Source organism: Nycticebus coucang, chromosome 7 (assembly GCF_027406575.1).
Source record: "Nycticebus coucang isolate mNycCou1 chromosome 7, mNycCou1.pri, whole genome shotgun sequence".
Classification (NCBI taxonomy): domain Eukaryota; kingdom Metazoa; phylum Chordata; class Mammalia; order Primates; family Lorisidae; genus Nycticebus; species Nycticebus coucang.
Genome location: NC_069786.1, coordinates 128,741,302 through 128,755,747, shown reverse-complemented (window position 1 = coordinate 128,755,747; position 14,446 = coordinate 128,741,302). Strand labels below are relative to the sequence as shown.

Sequence of the window (14,446 nt, the reverse complement as noted above, 5' to 3'; positions counted from 1 at the left end):
GGTGGCCCCTGAGGTCCCTTCCAAGTCCTATTCTTTAGGAAAAAATAAATCAGATTATTAAAGCTCCCAATTTAATTTTTCTCCATTAGGAATATGTTTTATCACATAGCACACCCAAGTTAACTGCTTCTCTCTCTCTTTCACTGTTTGTATGCACACCCGAGTGTGCACTCACACACACAGCATTAAACACTGGAAGCAGTTCAAGTTTTCTCAGGAGTCTCATTGGATTAAAACAAAGACTGGGCCAGGTGCAGTGGCTCATACCTGTAATCCTAGCACTCTGGGAGGCCGAGGTGGCAGCTTCAGCTTAGTTCGAAACCAGCCTAAGCAAGAGTGAGACCCCGTGTCTCTACTAAAAATAGAAAAACTCGAGGTAGGTGGATTGCTGAGCTCAGGAATTTGAGACCAGCCTGAGCAAAAGCGAGACCCCCATCTCTAAAAATAGCCAGGCATTGTAGCAGGTGCCTGTACTCCCAGTTACTTGGGAGGCTGAGAAAAATGAATCACTTGAGCCCAAGAGTTTGAGATTGCTATGAGCTATGATGCCACAGCACTCTCCTGAGGGCAAGAAAGTGAGACTCTGTCTCGAAAAAATAAAACAATAAAAAAAAAAAAGAAAGAAAAACTGAGGTAAAAGGATAGCTTAAGCCCAAGAATTTGAGGTTGCTACGAACTATGATAATGCTGTGGCACTTGACTGAGGGCAACAAAATAAGACTACAGGCTCGGCACCTGTAGCTCAGCAGCTAGAGCACCAGCCACATACACTGGAGCTGGCGGGTTTGAACTCAGCCCAGGCCTGCCCAACAACAATGACAACTACAACCAAAAAATAGCTGGGTGTTGTGGTGGGTGCCTATAGTCCCAGCTACTCGGGAGGCTGAGGCAAGAGAATCGCTTAAGCCCAAGAGGCTGAGGTTGCTGTGAGCTGTGACACCTTGGCACTCTACCCAAGGGCGACACAGTGAGACTCTATCTCAAAAAAAAGGAAAAAAGACTATCTCAAAAAAAAAAAAAAAACCCAAAACGAAAACAACAACAACTAAAACAAAGACTGAAGCAGCCCTGTCTACACACAAACTTGACAGGTATAGCATTAGCCACTATTAATCCAAACTAAACAAAGCTTAGGGTCGGTTCCAAGTTTCAGGACTACACATGGACTGTGAACCCTAAGAGAGATTAGCAAAGTATCAGGTATGACAGAAAGCCAGGCTGGGACAGGAAACCAGGATATAAAGCTGACCCAAATAAAACTGCCTGGAACTAATTGTTGTCAATTACCTTAACAGGGTGGGTTTTCTGACTCACAAACAGCTCCTGGCTGTTACTCTTCCAACTTACCAAATTCAGAAAAGTCTAACCAGGAATAACAAGTGGTATTCTGCACACACTAATAGCAATACTACTTAATTTTAGGCATTTTTCAAAAAAGGTTTCAAGAACTGCATTCATAATTATCCAATCACTGAAAGGCAAAGGCAACTAGCATATTCTCAGCTCACATGTGGAAAAACACAAAACACAGGAAGATAAAGGTGTTTTGCCAACCCCCCTGTGAGAATTCCAGCATCCTAAATACCTCAATGTACCCTCTCAGGTTATCATGAACCTCCCGAGATCCCTAAATCAGAGGTGGAAGACACTTGGTAATGCCCATCAAATCTAGCTTCTATCTTTCAAGCAGATAATTACAAAGCTAGCTAGAACAGACTATTTTCTCTAGAGCAGATTCTCTAAAAACTTGTCCCACTGTCCTAAATCAGTAAGTTCTTTCAGCTTTAATTTTCATCCATCTCATCTTAGCCAGCCTCCCAAGTTACAAAACAACTACCTGGCATATTCATTCAGGCTTTTCATGAACTGGAAGAAACATATTACCTCTATCTCCTCTATTGAAAAATGAACCCAGATCTTTTCAAGGCAGTTCTCAAAGCTCCCTCACAGAATTCATTTTCCACCTTTGATCAATTTTTACTGAAAGCCTACTGTGTGTTAGGCCATGTATTCAGCTCTAAGGAAACAATGGCAAGCACAACAGAGTTTACAGTTTAGCAAGCAAGACTGACATTAAATAAAAAATCTACAAATAAAAGGTAAAAGTGGCTCTTTTCATCTCTGGCCATCACGGAGAAAAGCCATGTGTGGGCATTTGCAATGAATGGCTGTAGGGAACTGTTACAGTTTCCTGATCAAGAGGAATAAGGAGAAATCTGGAGCCAAGCTTAATACCCTGAAAGCCTGCTACTCCTTTCTGTTACAACTGACTGATTCACCCCAACAACTGTTAAAACTGGCTATGGGTGTGGAGCCAGGAGCCAGACAGCAAAGGTGTCATAGTGGTCATAAAGGTGATGAACCTCCCAGTAACAGCTGCCCACTCCTACGGACAAACCACTACCAACAAGAATACCAGGGCCACTCTAAATAACATCCAGCATATGGTCTGCAGGGAGTGCCACCACCTGTATCTGTGCATAGTGGTTACCTATAAGAGCCAGCACCATCTGCACAGACACAAGTCTATGATGGTAAAGAGGAAAGAGACCCACCCCACCAACCCACCAAAACTTCCTGCAAAAAGCAATAGATACGTTCACAGACTTTTCTCAAATAAAAAATAATTAAAAGCAACAAAAGTGGGAAGTAGAGGCTAAAAAAGTAGCAGCTGCTTTACATCTCTTTTCCAGCTGGTCATTCTTCAACAGATCTTCTTTTTTTTTTTTTTTTTGTAGAGACAGAGTCTCACTTTTTTTTTTTTTTTTTTTTTTTTGTAGAGACAGAGTCTCACCTTATCGCCCTCGGTAGAGTGCCGTGGCATCACACAGCTCACAGTAACCTCCAAATCCTTGGGCTTACGTGATTCTCTTGCCTCAGCCTCCCGAGCAGCTGGGACTACAGGCGCCCGCCACAACGCCCGGCTATTTTTTTTTGTTGCAGTTTGGCCGGGGCTGGGTTTGAACCCACCACCCTCGGCATATGGGGCCGGCGCCCTACCCGCTGAGCCACAGGCGCCGCCCCAAAGTCTCACTTTATGGCCCTTGGTAGAGTGCCATGGCCTCACACAGCTCACAGCAACCTCCAACTCCTGGGCTTAAGCGATTCTCTTGCCTCAGCCTCCCGAGTAGCTGGGACTACAGGCGCCCGCCACAACGCCCGGCTATCAACAGATCTTCTTATTTCTGAAGCACTATCACCAAAACTGGGTACCCAAGGCTTTAATAACAACAATCAAAAAACAAGCAAACAAAGCAAAATTAATTACTTCGCAGCTTTTCATTTCACATCTTTTAACATGTCTACTTCAGCACAATATCACCCTTTTCCATGAGAACAATATACTCCTATTCATGTCAATCTCATGTTCAACAGCAATAAGTCTTCTGTGTATGGCCCTGATCCATCTTCCTGATCTACTGCACTGAAGGTTTTTTGTCCTTAAAAATGCCTGAAACCACTCCTATCAAAAATCAGTCCATGCTTATGGCAATACTTTTCTAATTTATCCGGATCAGTTTGACATTTTTACTATCTTTCTTTCTTTTTTTTTTTTTTTTTGAGACAGAGTCTCACTATGTTACCCTCGGTACAGTGCCGTGGCGTCACAGCTCATAGCAACCTCAGACTCTTGGGCTCAAGCAATTCTCTTGCCTCCACCTCCCAAGTAGCTGGGACTACAGGTACCTGCCAAAACGCCCAGCTATTTCTGTTGTTGTTGTTGTTGTTGTAGTTGTCGTTCTTTGGCAGGCCCGGGCCAAGTTTGAACCCGCCATCCCTGGTGTATATGGCCAGTGCCCTAGCTGGTAAGCTACAGGCACTGAGTCGTTTTTACTATCTTTCACATTATTGGCAACCCAATCTAATTTTACCTGAGTTCAGATGAAAACACTGAGTGAAAGGAGCTTCATTCTTAATCTCTTCCCCTGCCCCCTAATTCCCATCCCTCCCTCAAAAGGGTACCTCACAGGTCCATAATACTTTAGCACTGAAATTCTTTGGAAACATGGAGAATCAAAGAAAGACTTAGAACAAAGAAGACAGAGAAAATGTTTGGAAACCACTCTTACCTCCTGCACATTAGACAGCTCTAGCAGTTCTCCAAAAACATATACTCCAGGAGCCTCCAACACCTGGCTTATGAGAGCAGTGAGGGCTGAGCCACTGGTACCTTTGGCTAGTAAAATAAATTGTTCCAGGAGGTTACTTGAAGGTTTCTGTTCACCTGCCATTCTCTGGCCTTGAAATCTGTCCAGAAGAAAAATATGTCAGTCATTCTTCCTTTTCCTTTGCAAAGGCTATGTTTACTTAATGCTGGATCAGACACCAAAATACTTTTATAGTTTTCTTTCTTTTTTTTTTTGAAACAGAGTCTCAAGCTGTCGCCCTCAGTAGAATGCCATGGTGTCACAGCTCACAGCAACCTCAAACTCTTGGGCTTAAGCGATTCTCTTGCCTTAGTCTCCCAAGTAGCTGAGACTACAGGCACCCGCCACAACTTTTATAGTTTTCATAAAGAAAAACACAGTTTCTGAGTCCATATACAATGACCACTTTGTGAGACGGGTACTATTTAACCAGAGTTAAAGAAATCTGGTCCTCATTCTGAGGTTTGAAATACAATTTGTGAAAGTCACTACATCCCCAGGTGCTCCTCTCCCAGAAGCAATGCCTTCTAGGTCCTTAAACCGGACCAGGATCTAAAAAAACCCCCATGACATTCTTCGTAGCTCTTTTATTCAACTCATTTATAGACCTTAATTAAGAAACAGACTACAGGTGCAGCGCCTGTGATTCAAAGGAGTAGGGCGCCGGCCCCATATGCCAGAGGTGGAGGGTTCAAGCCCAGCCTGGCCAAAACTTGCAAAAAAAGAAACTGACTACAGGCCCAGGCCCAGTGTGGTGGCTCATGCCTCTCATAAGGCATGTTCTTAGCATTCTGGGAGGCCAAGGCAGGTGGATTGCCTGAGCTCACAAGTTTGATACAAGCCTGAGGCAGAGCGAGACCTTGTCTCTAAAAATAGCCAGGCATTGTGGTTGGCACCTGTAATCCCACCTACTTGGGAGGCTGAGGCAAGAGAATCGTTTAAACCCGAGTTTGAGGTTGCTGTGAGCTGTGGAGGCTCTGTCTCCAAAAAAAAAAAACCAGAAAGAAAGAAAGAAAAAGAAGGGCGGCGCCTGTGGCTCAGACGGTAAGGCACCGGCCCCATATACCGAGGGTGGCAGGTTCAAACCCGGCCTGGGCTGAACTGCAACCAAAAAATAGCTGGGCGCTGTGGCGGGCGCCTGTAGTCCCAGCTACTCGGGAGGCTGAGGCAAGAGAATCGCTTAAGCCCAGGAGTTGGAGGTTGCTGTGAGCTGTGTGATGCCACGGCATTCTACCGAGGGCCATAAAGTGAGACTCTGTCTCTACAAAAAAAAAGAAAGAAAGAAACAGATTACATTGTCCATATACAAAGGCACCATATGTAAGCAAAAGCAATTTGATTATAAGTTGAATCAGAATCCCATCTGCAGCCAGATGCAGATAAGGAAGACACAAAAAGCTGACAAGAGCGATGCTTCAGTTAATCAAATCAGTAATTTAAACATAGAGAAAGGGGGGGAAATCATTTTGAAAGATAAATAGCAACATATTCAAACTAGGAAAGTACACGCTATGTAGGTCGGTAAGGAAAGATCCTCTATTTGGCCTTCTCCAAAAAGTGACATTTTACCAAATATGACTTCAGAACTTGTACAAAAGCTCAAGGGAACAATAAAAAGATGTGGGAAGACACTATATTGTCATCCCAAAGATATAAGGTACAACAGGGTCTCTCAATTGTGTACAGGCAGTCCTGGAGTTACAAACCTTCAACTTACATACAACTTGCACTTATGAATGAGATTATTATAGGTAATAGGGAAATGTACCCGTTTCAACTTATAATCAAATTTAACTTAAGAACAAACCTACAGAACCTATCTCATTCAGAATCTGGGAACTGCCTGTAGTCTGATTACAGGCTGAATGTATGTAGATATATTGCTTACTCTAGTGGACTTTCATACAAGAAAAGATTTCTCCTCCAATAATTATACATATCGGGGCAGTGTTACAAAAATGAAAGAAAAAGGTATAATAGAGTGAAGCAGAGAACAATTTTAAGGATAGTTTAAAGGAAAACACGAAAAAAAAACTACGTTTTCCTGTGGAGGCAGGTACATAGATCGGTAACCATTTCACAGAATTAGAGAAACAAGTATGTTGCCTCACTTAGGATTACCTAAATAGGTCCTGTCAGAAACAGAAAAACTGAAGTGCTAGAGAGCAAAGGGTTCTGAGAAGGGAAAAGGAGGGGGAGAAGAAGAGAGAAGGAGAGGAAAAAGAGTACGGAGAGAGAAGGGAAGACGATAGGTAGGTGAGGGTTAGGAGGGGAGAAACGGAAAACCACCCAAGTGGACACGTATGAAGAGTCAGATGGGGCTCTCAGCCAAGAGACTGAACGAAAGACGGGGGTGGAGAAGGGATAGAAGAATTGGAGAGAAACTTCGTTCCCTGCAAACGATCTCGGCCTAATAAGCAAAGCCTGTGAGGGGAGAGGGTGTAAGGGTAAGGAGACGATGCTAGTAGCCGTCTTCTGAAGGACCGAGGAAGAGGCTAGGGACAGGTCAGAAATAAATTCCCACTGCAGGGAAGCCGCTATTTTGATGGACCGGAGAAGGGCAACGGGGCAGGCTTTGGGAGGCGGAGGAGTGAGGACAGCTACAGCGCTGAAGTGAGGGTCGCAAGCTGGGGCGGACTTCTGGGCAGGCGGCAGGCGCGAAATAAGGAGCCGAGGGGCGCGCTCCCCAAGGCGGGGGCGGGGCGGCATGGCCGCAGGCGTTCTGGTGGCGGGTGCCAAGCGGGACAGTCTAGCCGACCCTGGCGCTCTAGCCCCGCGCGGCCTATTCTCTCGCAGGCCCCTACCTGTCGGTGCCACCTCTCAGTCCTCTTAGTCACTAGCTCGGCCTCCCGGCTACAGCCCGCAGGTTGTCAAGCGTCCATGATCGGCCCGGCGTCCGACTCTTTTCTGCCTCCGCCGACCCGTCGCCAGTGCAGCTCCCCCGGAAGCCTCTCACCACTGCACTCACGTTCCGCCCACACAAGGTTCCTCCCGCCGCGTTCACAACCTCCGAGCTCTAGTGGAGGCGGGGTCGGGGGTCGGGGCCGGAGAAAAGGCTGCGGGGGAACCGGACAGCGGAAGCGGACTGCTAGGGGCCAGACGAGCGGAATTCGGCCTGGTGGTATTAGGCCAACCATCGCCATCTCCGACCTGGGCACGAATCCTCTTCTTAGGCTGAGCTTTCTCTTTCAGGAGCTCCCTGTGGTAACTGAGCTACCCCTGGGTACCGAAACATGTTAAGCCTAATAATTACCATTTGTTGCCGGGTTTTTTATGCGCCAGGAGCTGTGCGTGTGTTATCTCCTTCAATTTTCTTAACTATGGCTTGCCATATTATTCCCATTTTTCAACTGTGTTAATTAAGGCTAGGAGTCCAAAAGTCAGTCAAAGCCCGCATTGAAACCCAGGATATCTGAAACCAAAGACCATGTTCTTATTTTCTATTCAGAAAATGTTTTAAAATAAGAGGGCCAGGCGCGGTGGCTCACACCTGTCATCTTAGCGCTCAGGCGAGTGAATCGCTTGAGTTCAGGAGTTCCAGAACAGCCTGAGCAGGAGTGAGACCCTGTCTCTACTAAAAATAGAAAAGCTAGCCAGGCGTTGTGTCGGCGCCTGTAGTCCCAGCTAATCAGGATGCTGAGGCAGGAGGATCGCTTAAGATCAAGAGTGTGAAGTTGCTGTGAGCTATGATTACTAAACGGCACTTAACCCCGGGGCAACAGAGTGAGACTGTGTCTCTAAATAAATAAGCAAGAGGCCCGGCGCCAGCCACATACACCTAAGCTAGCGGGTTCAAATCCAGCCCGGGCCCGCCAAACAACAATGACGGTTGCAACCAAAAAATAGCTGGGCGTTGTGGCGGGCGCCTGTAGTCTCAGCTACTTGGGAGGCAGAGGCAAGAGAATCGCTTTAGCCCAGGAGTTGGAGGTTGCTGTGAGCTGTGATGGCAAAGCACTCAACCCAGGGCAGCAGCTTGAGGCTCTGTCTCAAATAAAGAAAGAATATAACACTAAAAATAAAAATAAATAAATAAATAAGCAAGAGATGGCTTGAGCCAACAATGGTTCTGTGTCCAAAATGTCACTTGTTGCATTTGGTGTTTACCAACTCCATTGGGAAGATGGCTAAGAAATACTACATAAATGAACACTTAAGCTGATTCTTTTAAAGCATACACCACAGACTTTTAGGTCTCGAAGAGGAAGACAAAAGCCCTATTTTCCTACTGTGCATTAGAGTGCAGAAATCAGACAGAAAAGATGCAAAGAAGCCTAGCCCAACCAATTCATTCATTTACAGTATTCAAAAAGTTCCTTTAACATATCCCTGAAGATAAAACAAGGTTCTTGCCCTCAAATGTGCCAATGTGTTAAGGACTATAAGAGACAGATGACAACACTTGGAAACACAGAAGAGAATAGACTAGAGAAGGAAAATAAGGCATTCTCCAGGCAAAAAGTAAAGAAAAGGAAGTAGTGACCATAGTCACAGAGCTTGCACTGTGCGGCTTGCACTTGCACTTGCACATTGCATTATATAAATGCAAAAAAGAGACCCTGAATGGCTTGAATCTGGAATTCAGGGGCGAGACATGAGAAGAGCTGGAGTTTGGTCATCAGGGTCTTAGAATCCACATGCCAGCTACTATACCCAGTAAAAAGCTCAGTATAGCAAAGTTCCTATCTTGGAAAGCTCACAGCCCCTTGGAAGAAACAGGCCTTCCAGCTGTGACACAGGGTTGTCTCAGGCACTCTAGGGGTACAGATAAGGCTCTTCTGACTATGGGGAGAAATGATTTAGGGCAGGCTTCTGGAGTACATAAGACTTGACTTGAATCTGAAATGATGAGCACACAAATCACAAAGAACATACAGCAGGTGAAGGGAGTTTTATTTTATCTTAAGGGTACTGGGGGACCATTTGGCTTTTTAAACTGAGAAGAGGTATGCTTAATTCCAATTTAGAATGACTATGCTAGGTGCTATAGAAATGGATTGGATGTGGAGAGAACTGGAGGCAGGAAAACTCTTGAGGTGACTGAGTTATTCCAGAGATCTTGAACAAAGGTAGAGGCAGTTGGGGGTAAAAATGAAAGGATATTGTTTTTTTGGTTTGTTTTTTTTTTTGCAGTTTTTGGCCAGGGCTGGGTTTGAACCCACCACCTCTGGTATATGGGGCTGGCGCCCTACTCCTTTGAGCCACAGGCGCCGCCCATGAAAGGATATTGTTGAAGATCTTTATTTTATTTTTTCCCATTTATTTTTTGTTTATATATATTCATGGGGTACAAGTGCAATTTTGTCACATTGACATAGTGCATTGTGGAGAAAAAGCTACACACAGCATGGATGAATCTCACAAAAATACTGATGAATAAAAAAAACCCAGACATATACTATACTGAACATACTGTATAATTACATTTAAGTGAAATTTAAAAACAGACAAAATATCTATGGTGATAAAGTCAAAAGAGTAGTTATCTTCAGATGTGAGAACAAAACACTGATTGGGAAGGAGCACAGGGTGTGCTGGAAATGTTCTATATCTTGATTTGCATAGTGGAGACAGGAGTGTATAAATATGTGAAAATTGTTCCTTTACTGTATATATGTTATATCTCATTATCAAAAAAATTTAAAGATAACATTTTTTTTTGAGACGGTCTCAAGCTGTCACCCTTGGTAGAGTACCATGGTGTCATCACTCACAGCAACCTCCAGCTTTTGGGCTTAAGCAATTCTACTACCTCAGCCTCCCAAGTAGCTGGGACTACAGGCACCCACCACGACACCCAGACATTTTTTTTAAATACATAATATCCAAACGTTTAATAGTAAGAATATATCACAACATTGGTAGTATGAAGAAAAAAAAAAAATTTTTTTTTTTTTTTGAGACAGAGACTCAAGCTGTCCCCCTGGGTAGAGTGCCATAGCATCACAGCTCACAGCAACCTCCAACTCTTGGGCTTAAGTGATTCTCTTGCCTCAGCCTCCCAAGTAGTGGGAATACAGGCATCCCGGGCCATTTTTTGGTTGTAGTTGGCATTGTTGTTTGACAGGCCCGAACCTGCCAGCTTTGGTGTATGTGGTTGGTGCCTTAGCCGCTGAGCCTAAAGATAACATTTTCTTTTTTTTTTTTTAGAGACAGAGTCTCACTTTGTCGCCTTTGGCAGAGTGCCGTGGCGTCACAGCTCACAGCAACCTCCAAGCAACCACCAGCCCTTGGGCTTAGGCGATTCTCTTGCCTCAGCCTCCCAAGTAGCTGGGACTACAGGTACCCGCCACAACGCCCAGCTATTTTTTTGTTGCAGTTTGACCCGGGCCGGGTTCAAACATGCCACCCTTGGTATATGGGGCTGGTGCCCTACTAAGCCATCCAAGATAACATCCAAGATAACATTTTTTTAACATAGAAAAAAAATCCTACCTATCATTCAAGTTTGAATGCCACCACCTCCATAAAGTTTTGCCAGCTAGAATAAACCTCTCCTTTAGCGCCTCTGTAGCATTCTGATGTCATTTCTTTTAATACTTTTTTTTTGCAGTTTTTTTGGCAGGGGCTGGGCTTGAACCTGCGACCTCCGGCATATGGGGCCAGTGCCCTACTCCTTTCAGCCACAGGCACAGCCCCTGATGTCATTTCTTTTATGCAACTTATCACACTCCATCTTGAATCCCAGTGGAGTCTCCTTATTACCCTAAATAGATCTTTTTCTGGTGGCAGTTACCACATCTTTCACCTTTTACCCACTTAGGGCCTGACAAATAACAGAATCCGAAAACATGTTTGTTGAATTACATGGAAGAAAAAATTGGGTGAGTGCCCAGATGGGTGAAAGGGAGGACAAGAAGAGGAAGGAAGGCCAAGGAAAGGACATACGAGGAATCCAAGGAAACAACCATGCCTTACACTGTAATTTTACCTACTTCCTGAAATCACATTAAATGTCACCTTGAGTAACAAAGAACAAAACGTCAAGTCCTACCTAGTCTGAACATAAACAAATATCAGACTCCCTCACCTGCAGGAAATCCACCAAATAAATGCCACCTAAACTCTGGGTGTTTCAACCCTAAATGGGAAATCTGTTCATCAAGAATGATAACCACATTGCCACACCGCTAAAAATATCACCTCCTTAGTGAGCTGCCAAGAGCCCAGACCCCAAGTCAGCAGACCTAGGGCCGAATTCTAACTCTGCCCCAACTTGCTGTGATCTGTAGCCAATCTCTTCGCCCCTCTTGTCCTCAATTTCCTCACATGTGAAAACAAAAAGGGTTGGATCAGCAAACTCTCTAAAGTCCCTTTCTGTATTGACATTTTGAATATACAACCTATAACTCTCCTGGTCCAAAGCAGGAACACACCAGAAACACCTGCAAAACACGTAAAAGGCGCCTCAGACCAACAAACAAGCATGATTTAAAGAAGTCATTTTGTTATTTTGTCTTTGACGGTTTAATCAGTGTTTTTGTTTGTTGTTTGCAGCCTTACCAGAATTTGCAGATTTCTGAGTTTCATGTAAACAGAAGTTAACTCTTGGTGGGCTGTCATCTTCTCTTAAGGATGAGAAGGGTCCTCCCGCCTGGCTTCAAGTCTCAGGATTCAGAAACCACCAACTCTGCAGTGGGGTTTATGAATTTGCGCACACTGCGAGGCACAGGGGAGTCTAAGTTACAGAGGACCGGAGTGCTGGGACTGCTGGGATTTGTAGTCCCTGGGCCCCTTGTGGCGTGCTGGGATCTGCGGTCCTCCGCTGCTCCCTCGGGATGCTGGGAAATGTAGTCTCTGTCACATCGCGCAGCGCAAACTGGCCGTTGTCTCAGACTGCTAGCGTGCTCAGCGGCGGAAGTGGACACCTCGTGCTTCTGAAGATCTCAAGACAAGCCTCCGCTGGGACAAACTCTAGGCAACAGCACCAAAGAAGAATTTTGTCCTATGGGACTTTCCGGGGAGGGCCCGCCTCATTGACGCTCTTCGCTCCCCTGCGAAGCCGCTGAGCATTTCAATTGGTTTGCCTGAATGCCAATCGTCGAGGAGGGCTTCCCATTGGCTATGGGACTGGCGCTCCGAGGCTAGAGGGAAGGAGAAAGGATCAGGAGCGGGAGCTGAGGGAAGGGAAAGGCCGGTCCGGGTCTGGCAGCTGCCGCTGCTCGCCCGACGACTCCAGGCCCGGCTGCGGCTGTATTCTCAGCCCCTGGGCACCGTGGGAGAGGCCCCGCCGACCAGAGTGGAAAGCCACGGGCGGCGGCCGCCGCATCATGTCAACCAAGGACGAGCGGGCCAGGGAGATCCTGAGGGGCTTCAAACTGTATCCGCCCGGGTGCTGGGTGGGACCGGGAGGACTTGCGAGGCGGCCGCTCCCTTGAGGAGACTGGCCGGGACGGGGGCTACGCCAGGTGGGCGCCGGAGAAGAAGGACAGCGGGAGGGGTGGGGTGAGGAACGGCGTGCAGGGGCCCCGGTGAGACTGGCGCGGGAGGCGGGCACAGGGGCGACCTCGGGAGGACCGGGACGTTGATGGGAGCCCTGGGGGGTGGGGGCGGGGGAATCCTGGGGGGCGGGGCTGCGAGAGGCGTCGTAAACCGGTCTCGGAGACGCAGGCTGGGTCCAGAGCCTTGGCCGCGACCCAAAGGCCGGGAGTGGGCTGCTGCCCCAGGAAAGGGTGGGAGGGGGCGAGGGGCTGATCTCGAAGCCTAAACGCCCTTTTGGCGGGAAGCCCACTGCGGGAGCAAGTGACCTTGTGTGGGACGAATGCAAATGTTTGTGTTAAAGTCTCTCAGGTCCCCTATCACACCCCCACCTATCTTGTTTCCACAACTTCTTTTCCTCACTTGTGGCTTTCTCCAGGGCTGGAGTAGTAGAGGAAGGCAGAGAAAAAGAAGTTCAAGATCGACCTTATCTTCATCTTAACTGCCTCTTGGCCCTTTGAGGCATTGAATGGCCTCTGCTTTTCCCCTCAGCTCCTCAGGTTTTCTTTTCAGCAAGATGAGGACCATGAGCTTATGTGTGGGATGACTTGTGCTGGGACCAAAGGTACCTTTGCTGGCTCCTTTTGGTGTGGTTAATGCCTAAGTATGGGGGAGCTGTCCAGCAATGCTTTGATGTCGCTGGGGACACGGTAGGATATGCAAATCATTGCCTTGGGCCTTGTTGTGGTGTCGCTTTTGCAACTTTCCTTAATGTAGTAAGAAAGCTTTGTGTATTAACAAGTGTTAGTCTGTAACCATGCGATTTTATATATTACAATTTTACATTCTCCTCTTGACCTTAATCTCTTCTTACACCCTATCTATAGATTCCTCTCTCAGTGAAAATGTAGTCATCGCTTTAGGACTCCTCCCTTGGAGGTTTAGTAAAACATTGTTTTCTGAGCTGCTTGTATTTTCACAGTGTCCATTTCACCCTTGCAAACTGTAATTGTTTTGCCATAATCAGAAACCAAGTTAGTAATCGATTTTAGACCACAGTGCAAAAATGCACAGGAAGTTTTGGATGTACAAATGAACTTTTTCAAATGGAAACTGCCCCGCTATGGTCTTCTTAAAAAACTGAAGACTGTATCATCTTTTCATACTGCCATTTGTGATAAACTTTCTGTATTTCTTTGTAGTGACAGCCACCATTATAGCTCTAAATACCCTTTCATGTTTCTCTTCATATTGGAGCATATAAGTTGTTAGGGATGACTGACATGTTAGAAGAACTATGACATGGATTTTATTTTTCCCTTGAGTAATGTATTGTATTACTTAACATCTGTGCTGGTTTGGCACCCGTAGCACAGTGGTTATGGCACCAGCCACACACACCAAGGGTGGCAGGTTCAAGCCCGGCCTTATCCTGCTAAACAACAATGACAACTGCAACAAGAAAATAGCCAGGCATTGTGGTGGGTGCCTATAGTCCCAGCTACTTGGGAGGCTGAGGCAAGAGAATCGCTGAATCCCAAGAGTTGGAAGTTGCTGTGAGCTATGACGCCAGGGCACTCTACCGAGGGCAACATAGTGAGACTCTATCTCAAAAAAAAAAAACTGTGTGTGGTAAACCAGAGACTATGGGGAATTGTGAGATTTCAGAAGCAATGTTTTTGTTTAATTGGAATTAACATATTTCTGAAAATAAGAAAGGTCCTTTTTACCTTTCACTACAGGTGTTGTGGGTCCTTTTTACCAACACTACAGGTGTTGTGGCGGGCACCTGTAGTCCCAGCTACTCAGGAGGCTGAGGCAAGAGAATCGCTTAAGCCCAGGAGTTGGAGGTTGCTGTGAGCTGTGTGAGGCCATGGCACTCT

The 14,446-nt window shown here is 46.0% G+C and overlaps 2 protein-coding genes across 3 annotated transcripts in view; one reads left to right on the top strand and one right to left on the bottom strand.

Moving 5' to 3' along the window:
* Positions 1-11,861, bottom strand: part of COPS7B (COP9 signalosome subunit 7B) — a 34,335-nt gene extending 22,474 nt beyond the window's left edge. The window contains exons 1-2 of one of the 2 annotated variants that reach the window (XM_053598164.1): positions 11,649-11,861; positions 4,071-4,248 (exon numbers count right to left, since the gene is read on the bottom strand). In XM_053598164.1, coding sequence (XP_053454139.1) covers positions 4,071-4,232 — 162 coding nt within the window. In that variant the 5' untranslated portion in view covers positions 4,233-4,248; positions 11,649-11,861. Of the gene's footprint in view, positions 1-4,070; positions 4,249-6,952; positions 7,077-11,648 lie in introns of those variants that run through there. The other variant, XM_053598163.1, reaches the window with a different exon arrangement.
* Positions 11,862-12,200: 339 nt separating this feature from the next.
* Positions 12,201-14,446, top strand: part of PDE6D (phosphodiesterase 6D) — a 76,200-nt gene continuing 73,954 nt past the window's right edge. Inside the window, exon 1 of the mRNA XM_053598167.1 lies at positions 12,201-12,465. Coding sequence (XP_053454142.1) covers positions 12,416-12,465 — 50 coding nt within the window. The 5' untranslated portion in view covers positions 12,201-12,415. The remainder of the gene's footprint in view (positions 12,466-14,446) is intronic.